Source organism: Phalacrocorax aristotelis, chromosome 11, assembly GCF_949628215.1.
Source record: "Phalacrocorax aristotelis chromosome 11, bGulAri2.1, whole genome shotgun sequence".
NCBI classification, from domain to species: domain Eukaryota; kingdom Metazoa; phylum Chordata; class Aves; order Suliformes; family Phalacrocoracidae; genus Phalacrocorax; species Phalacrocorax aristotelis.
Window position 1 is genome coordinate 6,854,925 of NC_134286.1, and position 13,749 is coordinate 6,868,673.

Below are 13,749 nucleotides of genomic sequence, written 5' to 3' on the forward strand. Positions count from 1 at the left end.
TGTAAGGTTCCCTTCTTGGTCCTAGTGATCATCAGAGTCAATCATTGGGGCCAAGATGGTTTTGGAGAAAGTATTTCAGCATGCTGAATGTGATGCATATTTGCTGCTTGTAAGTGTACTTGGCATAATGTTATCAGACATGGAGCACATCAATCATGGAAAAATGTATTTTATTACTACAAATACTTTCAATTTATACTTCATAAGTGTTTAAACTTGTTTTGAAAGTGTAGAATGGAAGTATAAAAGTCACCAGCTGATTAAGAAAACATAATTGGAAAGAATCCTGCCTGCTATTCCTCTGTGATTTGTGTATGTATGTGTATATATATATTTTTGTTTAACAGACATCTTCTTACTCCTCTCCTAATTGTAGTGGAAATATGAAGTTATCACTTCATAACAGAACCAAATTAACAAATTTAGTTTGGCCTTTTATGTAAGAATAAATGCAGGAGGACTTGCTTGAGGAATGTGAAACATTCAGAGCAGTGCTACCTAGTAGTTTAGAACAAATTTCTAAATGAAGAAGTTAAGATTAAGACAGTTGGGGAAGAGTACTGTAGTATCCCAACTCTTGGAGCTACAGGACTGTAGCTGTACAGCCAGAAAAGCAGCAACTGTAATTTTAGGTTATGTAGGCTAAGGGAATAGCAGTAAAGGTACTGGTGGATACAGGTTGGCTTGAAAGTACGCAGGCCCATTCTCTCCTGTTTCTTTGTTCAGGGATTAGCTACTCAAACGTTAATAACTTTGTACTGTAGGGGATCACATCATGATGTATATTTAGGCATGAAGGGGAGAGGAAATAACCACAGACCTTATATGTTCTTGATTATACCTTTTTGTCACAACTGGTTAGTTATGTGTTTACAAGAGTCACTGGGTAAATTCATGTTAGTCTCCTAAGGATGGTTGAGCGAGACAAATATTTGGTCAGTGACAGTGTTAGTTCTGCAGTCTGTTAGTCTTTTTTACTATGGTAAAAGCTAATAATGGTTATTATATGACCTTTAAAGATGCCTGTGGTTTTCTTTTTTTAATGAGTGTAGCTTTGTGAGGAACAAACAGTAAGCCAACATGAGATCGGTTAGATTCTAGACTCCTCACAACAGATAAAAGTAGTTAGTTCTTGTACGGTATAGAGTTCCCTGCTTTCCTTTTACATTTTGGTTCTTCATATGCTCCTGCTGTGAATTATTTTTATACCTTTAAAATTGAAGTAACGTCTAAAAGGCTGTGGCTTTGTAATGGAAATATGCTGGATGCATGCATTTGCAGTTGCATGAGTACGTGAGTAGATGAGAACCTGACAGTTGTTAATAGTTGAGATGGTTACAGGCAGTGTTCCAGTTGCATTAGAACAGGTAAGTATTTGCATAAGAAGGAAAAAAGACGACAGCATATCAGGCTAAGCATATACACTGATGCCATATACATTTTAATTGTGCCAGCCACATTTAGAGGGTACGTTAAAAACAAAAGGTTTAAGTATGAAATCTGAAAAATCGAAGGGTAAACCCATGTCAGCTGGCCAAGTCCAAAAGTTAGCACATGAACTCAAATTAACTGACATACTTCAGTCTGAGTCTGTCCCTCTTTGTAAGCCATACAGTAGCATTTCTATCTAACTTTGTATACACTGAAGTAAAATTTACATACAGTAAGAACTGTTTTCATAATAATTACAAGTCTTTGCTTATAAAAGCCTTAGCCACTTATGGATTCAGAGTGAACTAATGAATATGACAGATTTGTAGAAAGTAGTTTATAACCAGACTGGAGGCACAAGTAGCAACCAAAGCTTCAACTGAAACACCTAGTAACTGATTTTATCCTGACTTTGGTGTCAATATAGTGCTTTATTCCTGGTACTGCTGCCAGTCTTAATTCACATAAAACAGATTCTTCCTTCTCTTCTTTTTTTTGGGCTTATTATAAAATGGGGCAGCAACAGCTGTTGCTCCCAGGCAATCTACTTTACTAGAACTGCTTCAGTTCCTCCTTTACACTCCTTTATGGCAAGTGGGTCTCCCACTGCTTTATTCTCATCAACAGAAAAAAGTGAGGTGAGGAAAATCCTTTTGATTCAGCACACAATTTCTTGGCTGAGCTAGAAATATACCAGGCAATGTCTGCTGCAGTCTCTAACCTTTACAATCCTCCATTCTCTACTGTTCTACTGCCTTCCAGCAGTGCAGTTTCATCTTCATTGTCCAGTTTATTTACAGCTTGGTGGAGGCATTCCCAAACTAGAGAAGGTAAAGGGTACAGCAGTAGTCTCTGATAAAATTTCCATCTGTAAACCTTATATACATTTTTTCATTTTTGTATGTTACAAATATTCATTCACATTTGAAGGTGGGCTTCCTAAATCCACTAAGGTTAGTTTACAGTATCCTGTGATTCCAACTAATTCCTGAATGACTTCTAAGTAGTAATCCCATCAGTTAACATTTTATATTATTAAAAAATTGTTTTGTGAATTTATGGGAAAACCTTTATAAAATTTATGTGGGTGTTCATGGGTATCCTAAGCACACACCACGCTTCAATATTATGATAAACCATCTTTTTTTGCTTACTTTCTCCTTTAGCAGAAGGTAACAGGTTCTCTGCAACCGGTTAAAAGCATCTGTAATCCTCCTGAATTCCTGTTACTTTTTAACAGGGAATCTGACCTGTACTGCAGTCAAATGATACTGTTGGTTTCCTCATTATTTTCTGCAATACAGTTCCTCTCTATTCACATGCTGCTTCATTTCCTACTTCCATGAAGGACAAATAGTCTACTTGGGAAGCTGTTACAAACAGGAAAGAATAGAAAAAGGAACAGAAAGCCCCTGTGTGTATTGTAGCAGCTATAAATACAGTTTAACCCCAACATGCTTTGACTGTTGAGTTACGTTATGGTCCTTGCATGCTGATATGACTCAATTTAGAATTTTATTCTTCAAGGAAAAGCCAAAGTTCCTTGCTATGGCAGCAGCATTGCTCCTTTTTCCAAGTTTTAGTATCATATCAGTTATTATTAGGGGAGAAAAAAGTAACTTTACTATCAACTTTTTTAATGAAGGGATCTAATACTGCTCTGATCAAACACTTGCTCTTTGCTAAGAAGTCTGTGTCTTGGAAGACAGGCAACATCATCCTAAGAAGTTGTTGACATGATCTGTGTAACCATATGTTCCAAGACTGCTGGGTACAGACAAAATTAATAATATTCACAAGAAATTCCTGCTTCTTTGGCTTGTAGCATCCCTTCTATTGCCAGTTCCTTTGTGGGCTGTGTTTTGGTTGGCTGGATTTTGTGGGGGATTTCTTACTATTGAAAAACAACCCAAACAAAGCAAATACACATTCTCCCTTCCTCAAAGTTTGTCAAAAGTAAAATACTCCATTTTCAAGGAGCTGCCCAATATCTGGTCAAGCTCTTCACAGTATAGACTTTCTGTCAACTTTTGCAACTTGCTATGGGTCTTACACTTTATTGTTATGTGTGTCAATTCTCTCTCAACAGACACATGCTACCAGTTTTATCTTCTCCTCAATGGTAGCAGAGGGAAATTCAAATGGACAGTGACAGTTATTTCAGTGTTTACTGTAACCACAAGAGCAAGAGGTGTTCCACGAAACCAACAGCATGCTCAGTTAAGAATCTTCCCCAAACTATCTCTGCATGTAACAGGAAGAAAAGTATATAGAAGTTGAGCCTGTCACCTGTACAGGGGTATGAGGCTACACTGGCGTGTACTGTGAAAGAGGAATCAAGTTAGCAGAAATGGAAAAAAAAATTGTGTGAAAGTACTGAAGAAGTTTCTCAAATCAGTTTCTCAAAGCAGTTTCAGCTTCTTTTTTTCAGAATGATTTCAAAAGAACTCTCTCAATGTCAAGTTAACCGGTCATTGCTCATCTTGAAAGAAAAACCTGGGTTTCAACAATAGATTAATCCCAGGTTCAAAGCATATAATTGTAGTTAGAAGGGCTGCATGCCTATAAAAGGGTAAAAACAAACTAAGACTGCACTTCAGTAAGAGTGAAGATGAACCTTTTCACAATAGAAAAATGTGTCTCTCTTTAGGAAGTGAGGTATAAAAGGAGGAGGCCTATTCTCACTACATTAATTGACCAAACTCAGTAGCTTCATAGTAACTTTTATTCAGCTCCACAATGTGTCTGAATGAAAAGATCAGCCACTTGCACGCGGGGGAGTGTTGAACAAGGAAGGAAGATGAACAGGAATTGGATGCACATCAGGTGTGGCTATCCAGCAAAACTGGCTTTGTTCTACTGCTACACTGAAAGCAAAGTGCTCAAATCCACAGCTTATATCTAAATGTAAAATTGAGATAAAGTCTGTGCTTACTGTGTCAAGAATTGTTTTGATGTAGTTTTTCTAGTTCAACTGTTTCAGAATGTTTCAGAAGCACTTCACAAGAATATTATACCAGAAAAGCAAAAACCAAGTTCCCTAAAAACTCAGCTCAGAAGTCAAACAATTGCATTTTTTAAAAACAAGCAGCAGAGATACAGGGCTGAATACACTGACGGGTACAGTTGGCAGAAAAGCAACAGCCATGCAACCAGTACAATAGGTGTCTAAGCAGTTCGCTTACTGCACTAGGATCTATATGGTGTTCATTTGTAATTAAGTCCCAGAAGTTGATCCAATGACTGTTCAAGTGACCAGTTGAGCAAGTGATCTCAGTCTATTTTCTTAGGGAAAAACACTTTCTAATTTTCTTCAAAACCAATTGATTTGCTTGCTGTAGGTGCAGTAAACAGAATATGCTGATAGGGACAAGCAGGCCTGCTCAATACCAGTACAATGGCAACCACTGGGTCAGATAGCTTTTTGTCTAATAAAGTATATTAATACCAATAAAGTATGCAATACATTAGCAACAAAAGAAGGGCTTAGGTGGATCTCCAGCCTTCATTGGATGCAGGGGGGAAATGTAATGAAAAAGGATGAGGAAAAGGCTGAGCCACTTAATGCCGCCTTTGCCTGAGTCTTCAGACCAGGAGTTCTCTGTGTACCCAGCCCTATGAGCTGGAAGACAGGGACAGGGAGCAGAAAGAAGCCCCCATAATCCAAGGGGAAAAGTTTAGTGACCTGCTACACCACTTAGACACACACGAGTCTATGGGACTGGATGGGATCCACCCAAGGGTACTGAGGGAGCTGGCAGAGGTGCTCACCAAGCCACTTTCCATCATTTATCAGCAGTCCTGACTAACTGGGGAGGTCCCAGTTGACTGGAAATTAGCAAATTTGATGCCCATCTACAAGAAGGGCTGAAAGGAGGATCCGGGGAACTACAGGCCTGTCAGTCTGACCTCACTCCAGGGAAAGTTGTGGAGCAGATCATCCTGAGTGCTGTCATGTGGCACGTACAGGAGAACCAGGTGATCAGGCCCAGTCAGCATGGGTTTATGAAAGGCAGGTCCTGCTTGACTAATGTGATTTTCTTGTATGACAAGGTGACCTACTTAGTGGACAAGGGAAAGGCTGTGGGTGTTGTCTACCTATGCTCCAGTAAAGCCTTTGACACCATTTCCCACAGCATCCTCCTGGAAGAACTGGCTGCTCATGGCTTGGACAGGTGTACTCTTTACTGGGTAAAAAAACCAGCTGATTGGCCAGGCCCAAAGACTTGTGAATGGTGTTAAATCCAGTTGGCAACCAGTCACAAGTGGTGTTCTCCAGGGCTCAGTACTGGAGCCAGTTCTGTTTAATATCTTTATCAATGATCTGGCTGAGGGGATTGAGTGCACCCTCAGTGTGCAGACAACACAAAGTCAGATGGGAGTGTTGATCTGCTTGAGGGCAGGAAGGCTCTGCAGAGGGACCTGGACAGGCTGGATCGATGGGCTGAGGTCACTTGTATGAGGTTTAACAAGGCCCAGTGCCAGGTCCTGTGCTTGGGTCACACCAACCCCAGGCAACGCTGCAGGCTTGGGGCAGAGTGGCTGGAAAGTGCCTGGCGGAGAAGGCCCCGGGGGTGCTGGCTGACAGCCGGCTGGGCATGAGCCAGCAGTGCCCAGGTGGCCAAGGAGGCCACCAGCCCCTGGGCTTGTGTCAGCACTGGTGTGGCCAGCAGGAGCCGGGCAGGGATGGGGCCCCTGTGCTCGGCACTGGTGAGGCCGCACCTTGAATCCTGGGTTCAGTTTTGGGCCCCTCAGAATGAGGAGGACATTGAGTCCAGAGAAGGGCAACAAAACTGGGGAAGGGTCTGCAGAGAAGGTCTTATGAGGAGCGGCTGAGGGAGCTGGGGTGGTTTAGTCTGGAGGGAGACCTTATCGCTCTGTACAGCTACCTGAGAGGAGGTTGTAGTGAGGTGGGTGTTGGTCTCTTCTCCCAAGAAATGCACGATAGGACAAGAGGAAATGGCCTCAAGTTGTGCCAGGACAGATTTAGACTGGATATTGGGAAACATTACTTTGTCAAAAGGGTTGTCAAGCATTGGAACAGGCTGCCCAGGAAAGTGGTTGAGTCACCAGCCTTGGGCGTATTTAAAAGACATGTAGGTGCGGTGCTTAGGGCCATGGTTTAGTGGTGGGCTTGGTAGTGCTGGGTTAAGGGTTGGATTTAATGATCTCTAAGGTCTTTTCCAACCTCAATGAATCTACGATTCTTTGTCTGGCACTTTTTACAGGCACAAAATGTATGTACCGAAAGCTACAATGGTGTATCAAGGGATATTTGAAATTATTTGAATGCATTTCTAATCTACTAGCATTTTAATAAAGGAAGCTTGGGAGGTGCAGCTTTTGAAATAAGCTTTCTTATCAAGCAAAGCATGAAACATAATTGGCACTCAACTATCTGAATCTTTTTTTTTTAAGTAGTGTTCTGCAAGAAAGACCTTTAAAGTACTCATTACCAAGATTATTAGATTTGAAAGTGAATTTATTTAAGCCCAAAATAAACTCAGTGCTATTCTACGGATGACCCGAAAAATAAAATGTATATGGCAACAGTGTATCTGCTTAGCCTGGCAGTTCAAGAGCATGAAGAAATAGAATTCATGTACTTATTTTCCCCATTTACACCATTGACAATTGGTGCAGTCCCATATGCTGTCTTGATATTGTCAAATATGACTTCCTTCTTTTCGTTATGCAGATACTTACCTGTTCTAGTGCAGCCCAGGCACTGCATGTAACATTGAGCTGTTCCTGGAGGTACCTGTAGCTCATATGCAGAAACTTTGTATCAGTTTGTGTTGCTACACTTGCTTTAAGGCGATTTGCCGACTGCCTGGAACCCTTAATGTTGAAGAGTCTTAATTATACCTTTTTGGGGCTTAAGGACATGTTGCCATGGTGGTTTCTACCTACTCACATGTGAGGGTCGTGGTTGGTGTGTTTTGGGTTTCTTTTCAATTTTTTTTAAGATGTGCCCTATAAAACTTTCTGTTGGATAATGATGACATAATACCACCCGCATTTCTAAATGAAGTATTAAAACCAGTGGTTAGAATTTCTGAATATAAATGGAAGCTTCAAACTAAAATAAAAGGTATTAAATCTTTGTTATAAGGGCAGGGTTTGCCTTGTCTCTTAACCTTTCTAAAGATCTTGATTAGCTAAATATCTCCTAGAACATTAAGCTTGCATATTGAGGCAAGTAAGCTCATATGCACTTCATAAAATCAGCATAGCGATTCTTGTTTGTTGTGAAATTTATGAATGGAATTATGACTTAGCTCTTTCAAAAGTCTAGTTTGTATAAGTTTTAACTAGCAAACTGCTGCTTGTTACTATTAAGTGAGGCATTTAAAAGCTGTAAAGCATCCTGAAGAGAGACAGCGTTTGTCTATACCAAAAAGCATGCTGTGCTGTTCCAAGATGGTTTTCCAAGATGCTCAAAGGAAAACCTGACTTGCATGATTGCTAGATATCAAAATAAGGAATAGGTCCTGGCTATACAAAGTGCTGTACAAAGAACTTGCCAGTCATGCAGCATAACTGCTATAAACTCCTCTGATCCCGTGCTGCTTTAGTGATAATAACTTATCTAACATGGTTGGTGCAGAGACTTTATGGAAAATGTTTGGAGTCTAGCAGTAGCTCTGGAAAATGCCAAAACTTACTTTATTTGCCTCTGCACTGGCTAACGTGAAAACTGCCTCTTCTAATAGGCTTTCTGCAGTTGTTTCTACAGTAGTCTAAGCTGATATAGCTACCGACTGTCCTGGTGCCACCCTTGCCCTTTGTCTCACAACCAGCAGTTTTGTTGGCTTAGGCTGCCGTGGAACTGCAGCTTTGGGAAGAGGCTTTTAATTTCACTCTGATTGTTAAAGCTTACCAGTGAACACCAATGAATGATTGTCTGAAACAAACTTTTCAAAACAGTAATGGCAGTTTGAGCTACAAATAAAAATCCAGTGTTAGTTGAATTGTCTTCCTCAATTCCTGTTGAAATTAGGGCTAAGTTTGTTTACAGTTAGTTTTTTCAACTCCTGAATCAACTTGCTTTTTGCTAAAGAGTTTTTTGAGGTCATCTGGGAAAAAGCAGTTTTTTGAACAGTACAACAACCGCACTTTTGGAGTGTGATTGTGTTCTGCCAAATCAGACAAAAATGAGGAGACAGTCTCAGTTTCTCTCAGCTTCCATTTTGACCAGGCTGGTACTTAGGGCCTCTCTATTGCCCTTGCACGGAGACATGTGGTGGTGCCCCTTTCTATCATCCCTTGAGGAATAGACAATGGCATTTGTGAGGGCGAGTATCCAACATGATTGACGTGCCTCTGGCTTGTCTTCCCCTCCCTCCTGTTTGGGAGCAGCACTGAGGCACTTAGTCTTCCAGCAGTATGATTAAAGAATTGGTGCCCTCTGCTGTTAATAATTACCAACTTGGGTGACCCTTTATTTAGCCTGAGGAGTTGTCTGACTTCTTTTCCTAGTATTGCTCATTCCTGGATGGTCAGTCTCCAGGGGAAAAAAGTAGAGTAATTGGGGAAAACCAGGCAGCTTCCTGGTTGGGCAGATGGCTGTCATCCTCCAGGCCAACAGTGCTGACTCTGTCTGCTACCTTTGTGCTGGCAACGTGAATGACTTTCCAGCTTCGCTTTAGCAGCCTGCTGTAAGGTGTTCACAAGCTCCTTGGTCTCCCTTTGTAGTGACCCAGGGAGTGTTTACCTTCATGTTCAGGTTATAGATTAAGCCTTAGCTAATACATGTTTAAGGAATTTGGGGTGTGAGCACCTGCAAAGCAAACAAGAAATTTCCATGTGGTGTCATATAGACCAAATGCAAATGTGCCACAATAGTAACAAAACTATTAGTTTTGCTAATTTCAACTATCATTAATATACCTGACGGATTACAACAATCATTTAAGCTCTTTTTGAAAGCATAGTGAATGGTCATTGAAGTGACAAAAAATTACTATAAAGCAAACATTTTGTGAATTATATTTTTACTAATTTAATTGGTACTGCCAGGTATACTTTGTCCTGGATAAAGATCTTGAAAGTCCTAAATGAGTTTCTGCACATCAGCTAATGTGACTCAGGTATCTTTCCACTATTTCCTAGGTACTTTTTTTACATTTAATTACAAAATTGCATAAGTTAACAGGTGGCTAAATTTGTCTAATGGGAATGTTACTCTCTGTACTGAAGAACACAGGTTGTAGAAGTGAATGCTAGTTTGTGGCTGTAAGACTTAGACTCAAATTGCACAAAATGTTTCATACCTTAGGTATTAACCAGGTTTTGGGTTTTGTCTCTTTAAACTTCCTCGGTTCAGGCACTTGTATGAGAAGTTATTTCCTTCCTGGTTGTATGCAAATTTGTTTGCAGTCAGTTAAAAAACACTTATCCTTGAGCCAAGTTTTACAAAGTCTTTTGCAGGTGGTGTAGTCCAGGTAAATTTTAGAAAACAGTCATGTAGTCTTAGTTTACAAACAAGAAAGTTAAGGGAAGTCAAGTCTCTGTTTTGTTACTCTTAGAAAATTGGGATTGTTGGTAGCAGTTGGAGCTGTTACCTAAAGTTGTAGCCTGTGTGCAGAAGCACGCATTGCAGCCCACCACGATTTGCCTGTGCAGTGTGCTGCGGCATGAAAATTGTTGTTAACTTTACAAGTTACCCAGCTGATCACTGTTTCATTAAACACATGGTAAATTGAGTTGCTTTTGGTTTTATTTTTGTGGCGAAGTGAGAGTCTTGAGTGTAACAATTAAGAACATGACAAAGTGATACTTAAATATAATGGAAAGATCAATTAACACATGTAAATGCACCTTAATTTACAACTTGTGGCCAGCTCAAGTGATCTGGAAGATTTTATTAATAGATAAGTTAGAAAAAGATTAAAAAAACCCTAGACTTGCTGTGAGTTTTGCTTTAAAAGTTAATGCAGTCATCTTAAGTTGTTTAATTCTTTGAATGTTGACAATTGTTACTGCAGTAGCCTGAACTGAGTTTGGGTGAGGAAATAGTGATTTTTATACCAATAAATATAGTGAACTATGGTGACAATCTGTGTACTGTTTTTATGTGCAGGTTTTCAATTACTCTGAATATTAACATGGCTGAGACTGACCTTTTAAGATAAAAGAATAATGTGATGCAGTTGCGTTAGTATATGCTATGATTTTTCTGTGCCTTATTGTCATGATCTCTCAGTACTTGTGCAAGTAGTGGGATACTTACAGTAAACTAAAATTGGGAGGAGTAAATATAAAGTGATACTTCTAACTATTGATGGTCTGGGCAGACAAGATTTGAAAGTGAGCAGCTCTGCCACTTAAGTCTTTTAAGTAAGGAACTAAGTAAACCCCTAGGAAAAAGTTCTTGATTGTAGGAGTTGATGAAGTATGTGTTGATATTAAAAATTAGGAGAGATAATGTGCTGCTGTCTTAAATTGTATGTGTTTTTATATATACAAATATTAATGTGATATCCCTTATCTGCAAATGTTTTGTCACAGAGATTTTTGCAAAACCTTTGCCTTTGGGCTGCTTCTAAAATCAGGGAGTTAGTGTTGTTAACAAGTTAGGAAAGGGTTGATTTAATTTCATCTTGTGGTGTTCTGGCTGTCTTATAGATGGCTGAAAGAATAATGCTAGAGGTCTGACTATAAAAACTGCAATATCTTAAACTTCCTCCTGGGGAGGTAAACCGTGTGTGGCTTATAGCCTTAAATCAGACAGGAAGTGTGATTTCTTTGTATAAGAAACCGTCAAAATAGTGTGTCAGTGAGAATCTGCAGGTACGTAACTACCTTGCCACTGCCTCCAGCTACTTGCAGTTTCTCTTCTACCTGTTAAATGTGTTGCTTATCTTGAGTAGCTACTGGCAGCAGTGTAGCTTATGCACCATAAGGAGATCTGGGAAGTGAGCTTGAGATGTCTGAAAAAATGCTGTGTGGTATCTTGGTTTAGTATTCTGTATTTTGCCCAGAGGAGTTTGAGTGACAAATGCAATATAAATGTAGAGATAGAGTAGATTATCTTGTTCCAGGTTCTGGGAGAGATAGACAGTACTTACATGAGAAGCGAAAAAAAACCCCAGCATGTCTAGTACAAGTGACTGCTAAAAAGGATACAGAGTTTTAGAACTTTTTGCTTACATAGCTGTCTCTGGGTTGAAGGCATAGTCAGTCTTTACTTCATTTGGACTTCTTGCTCAATAATCTCCATTAAAAACAAAAGGTCTGTTTACCAGAGTAAGGACATCTTGGTTTTGATTAGAGTATTACTTCCTCTTTGAACTCCATGATAAGTCCAGGTAATGAAAATACAGGAGAGATGTAGCTGTAAGGAAGACATTTGAGACATGGCAGTTAGGAAGGTGAAAGGTTGGTGTCAGCATCAGGAGTAGTAAGAGGAAAAGATTTTATCCTGGCTGTCTGTACTGGGTCAGGCTGGGATGGAGTTAATTTTCTTCACAGCAGCCCATGTGATGCTGTGTTCGAGATTTGTGACCAAAACAGTGTTAAAGCAGTGCTTACCCAGTGTCAAGGCCTACTGTTTGTTAGTGTGCCCCCCACGCCCAGGGGTAGGATGGGGTGGGCTGGAGGTTGGGAGGGGACACAGCCAGGACAGCTGGTCCCAACTGACCAAAGAGAGATCCCATACTGTATACCGTCATGCTCCGCAATAAAACCAGGGGCGGCGGGGTGGGGAGGAGGAGGTTTTTTCTAAAGTAGCAGTTGGTCAGGGGCCGGGCAGGTGTTGGTCTTCTGGAGGTGAGTGATGGTTTTTGCATCATTGGTTTCTTTAGCTGTTTTTCTTTTTTAATTCACTTGTTAAACTGTCTTTGTCTCAACCCATGAGTTTTTCTTGCTTTTGCATTTCTAATTCTCTCCCTGATCCCGCTGTGAGGGAATGAGCAGGTGGCTGGGTGGTGACTGACCTGCCAGCCAGGGTCAATCCACCACACTGTCCTGGATACCTGAATGCTCATCGTCATTATACTCCTAAAGTATGGACACATTGCCCCTCCTTCCCACCTTGATGCTTCCTCCACTGTTTGTATAGTCTTGCAAATTTATTTGTTTCAGAAATACAATATTGACAACTGTAACTAGGAGACAGCAAGCAGAATTAGAAGGAGCATATCTTCCACCAAGGGGAAGTAAAATGTTGTGGGGTGTATGCTGACCATTTATCGGTTCATTTCCAGTAATATTGAACTCACCCACTGGGTTAACGATACACAGTGGTATAGGATGCTGAGTAGAAGCACCTTGATCATTTTGGCTGGAGAGAGCATAAACAAGGAATCTGAAACCTTGCTGACCAAGAAAATAGGGTCGCTGTCCTAACCAGTGACTTGCAGAGCTGTGTCATTATTGATCAACTACCACACTTTTTCATATACAGTAGTTCTTTTTATCTTGGATTCCCCCTCCCCCTGCCCCTAAAGTTCTATAACTTATTAATGACTGCTTAGTGTAAATTGAGCAACGTGTATTAAGTGAATGCTTCCTTGGTATGATCATTGATATTGGTATACAATGTAGATTACTTTCTTGGACATGAATAAAAACGTGACTTTGGTAATCTTTGTCAGCAGTATTTTACTGGCATTAAGGAAAAAGTGAGAAGGTATTAGGGAGGGAGAGATAGTAGTGACTGGTTTGTGCACAATCAGTATGCTGGCTTTAACCAGTTCATCTATCAATTCACATTATTCAGTGTCCAGGAAAAATTGGCAGCAGGCTCAAGAAGCTGGGGCACAGGAAATTCTCCTCAACTCTCTGAGTCTCAAAAACTCTGTCAAAACTGAATGAGTCATATAGCTATCTGCTGACTCAGTTTGAAATCCAGTAGTCCATGATTGTTTTGGATCTTGCTGCATTTTTGTGAAACAGTGTGAGTGCTAGAGCTATACTGGTTTCAGGTTCATGAGTTAAATAGTCAGAAGACAAGGTGCAATGGGATGCAAGTCTACTTTTTCCCATAACGTGCAGTAGATTCGATACTCATTTAGCTGTGGTTTTGTTAGAACACTTACTGAAATTTCAAGTGCTTTTTAGTGTTAGAATATGTGAAATACAGAATTATTTGTTCTGAAACAGTAGGTAACACTGTCTTTTTTTCTTTGATTTGTGTGTGTGTTTTTTTTAATAGAATATTCAAATAAAAACTTTGGCAGATGATATGGTAAGGTCTTTGTAACATCTTAATTTGCAATGGTAACTCCACGCTGCATGCTATTTTACTTCAAATGTTGTGGACAATATGACATGTTCTTATAAGGATATTAAACATTAGATTTCAGAAAATTG

At 40.0% G+C, this 13,749-nt stretch overlaps 1 protein-coding gene across 10 annotated transcripts in view; it reads left to right on the forward strand.

The window, feature by feature from the left end:
* Nucleotides 1–13,749, forward strand: part of DIAPH2 (diaphanous related formin 2) — a 250,096-nt gene that overhangs the window by 8,257 nt on the left and 228,090 nt on the right. For 8 of the 10 annotated variants that reach the window (XM_075106684.1, XM_075106687.1, XM_075106688.1 and 5 more), the window contains exon 2: nucleotides 13,592–13,624. The exons of the other annotated variants lie outside the window; for them this stretch is intronic. In XM_075106684.1, the coding sequence (XP_074962785.1) occupies nucleotides 13,592–13,624 (33 nt within the window). The remainder of the gene's footprint in view (nucleotides 1–13,591; nucleotides 13,625–13,749) is intronic. 10 annotated transcript variants of the gene reach the window in all.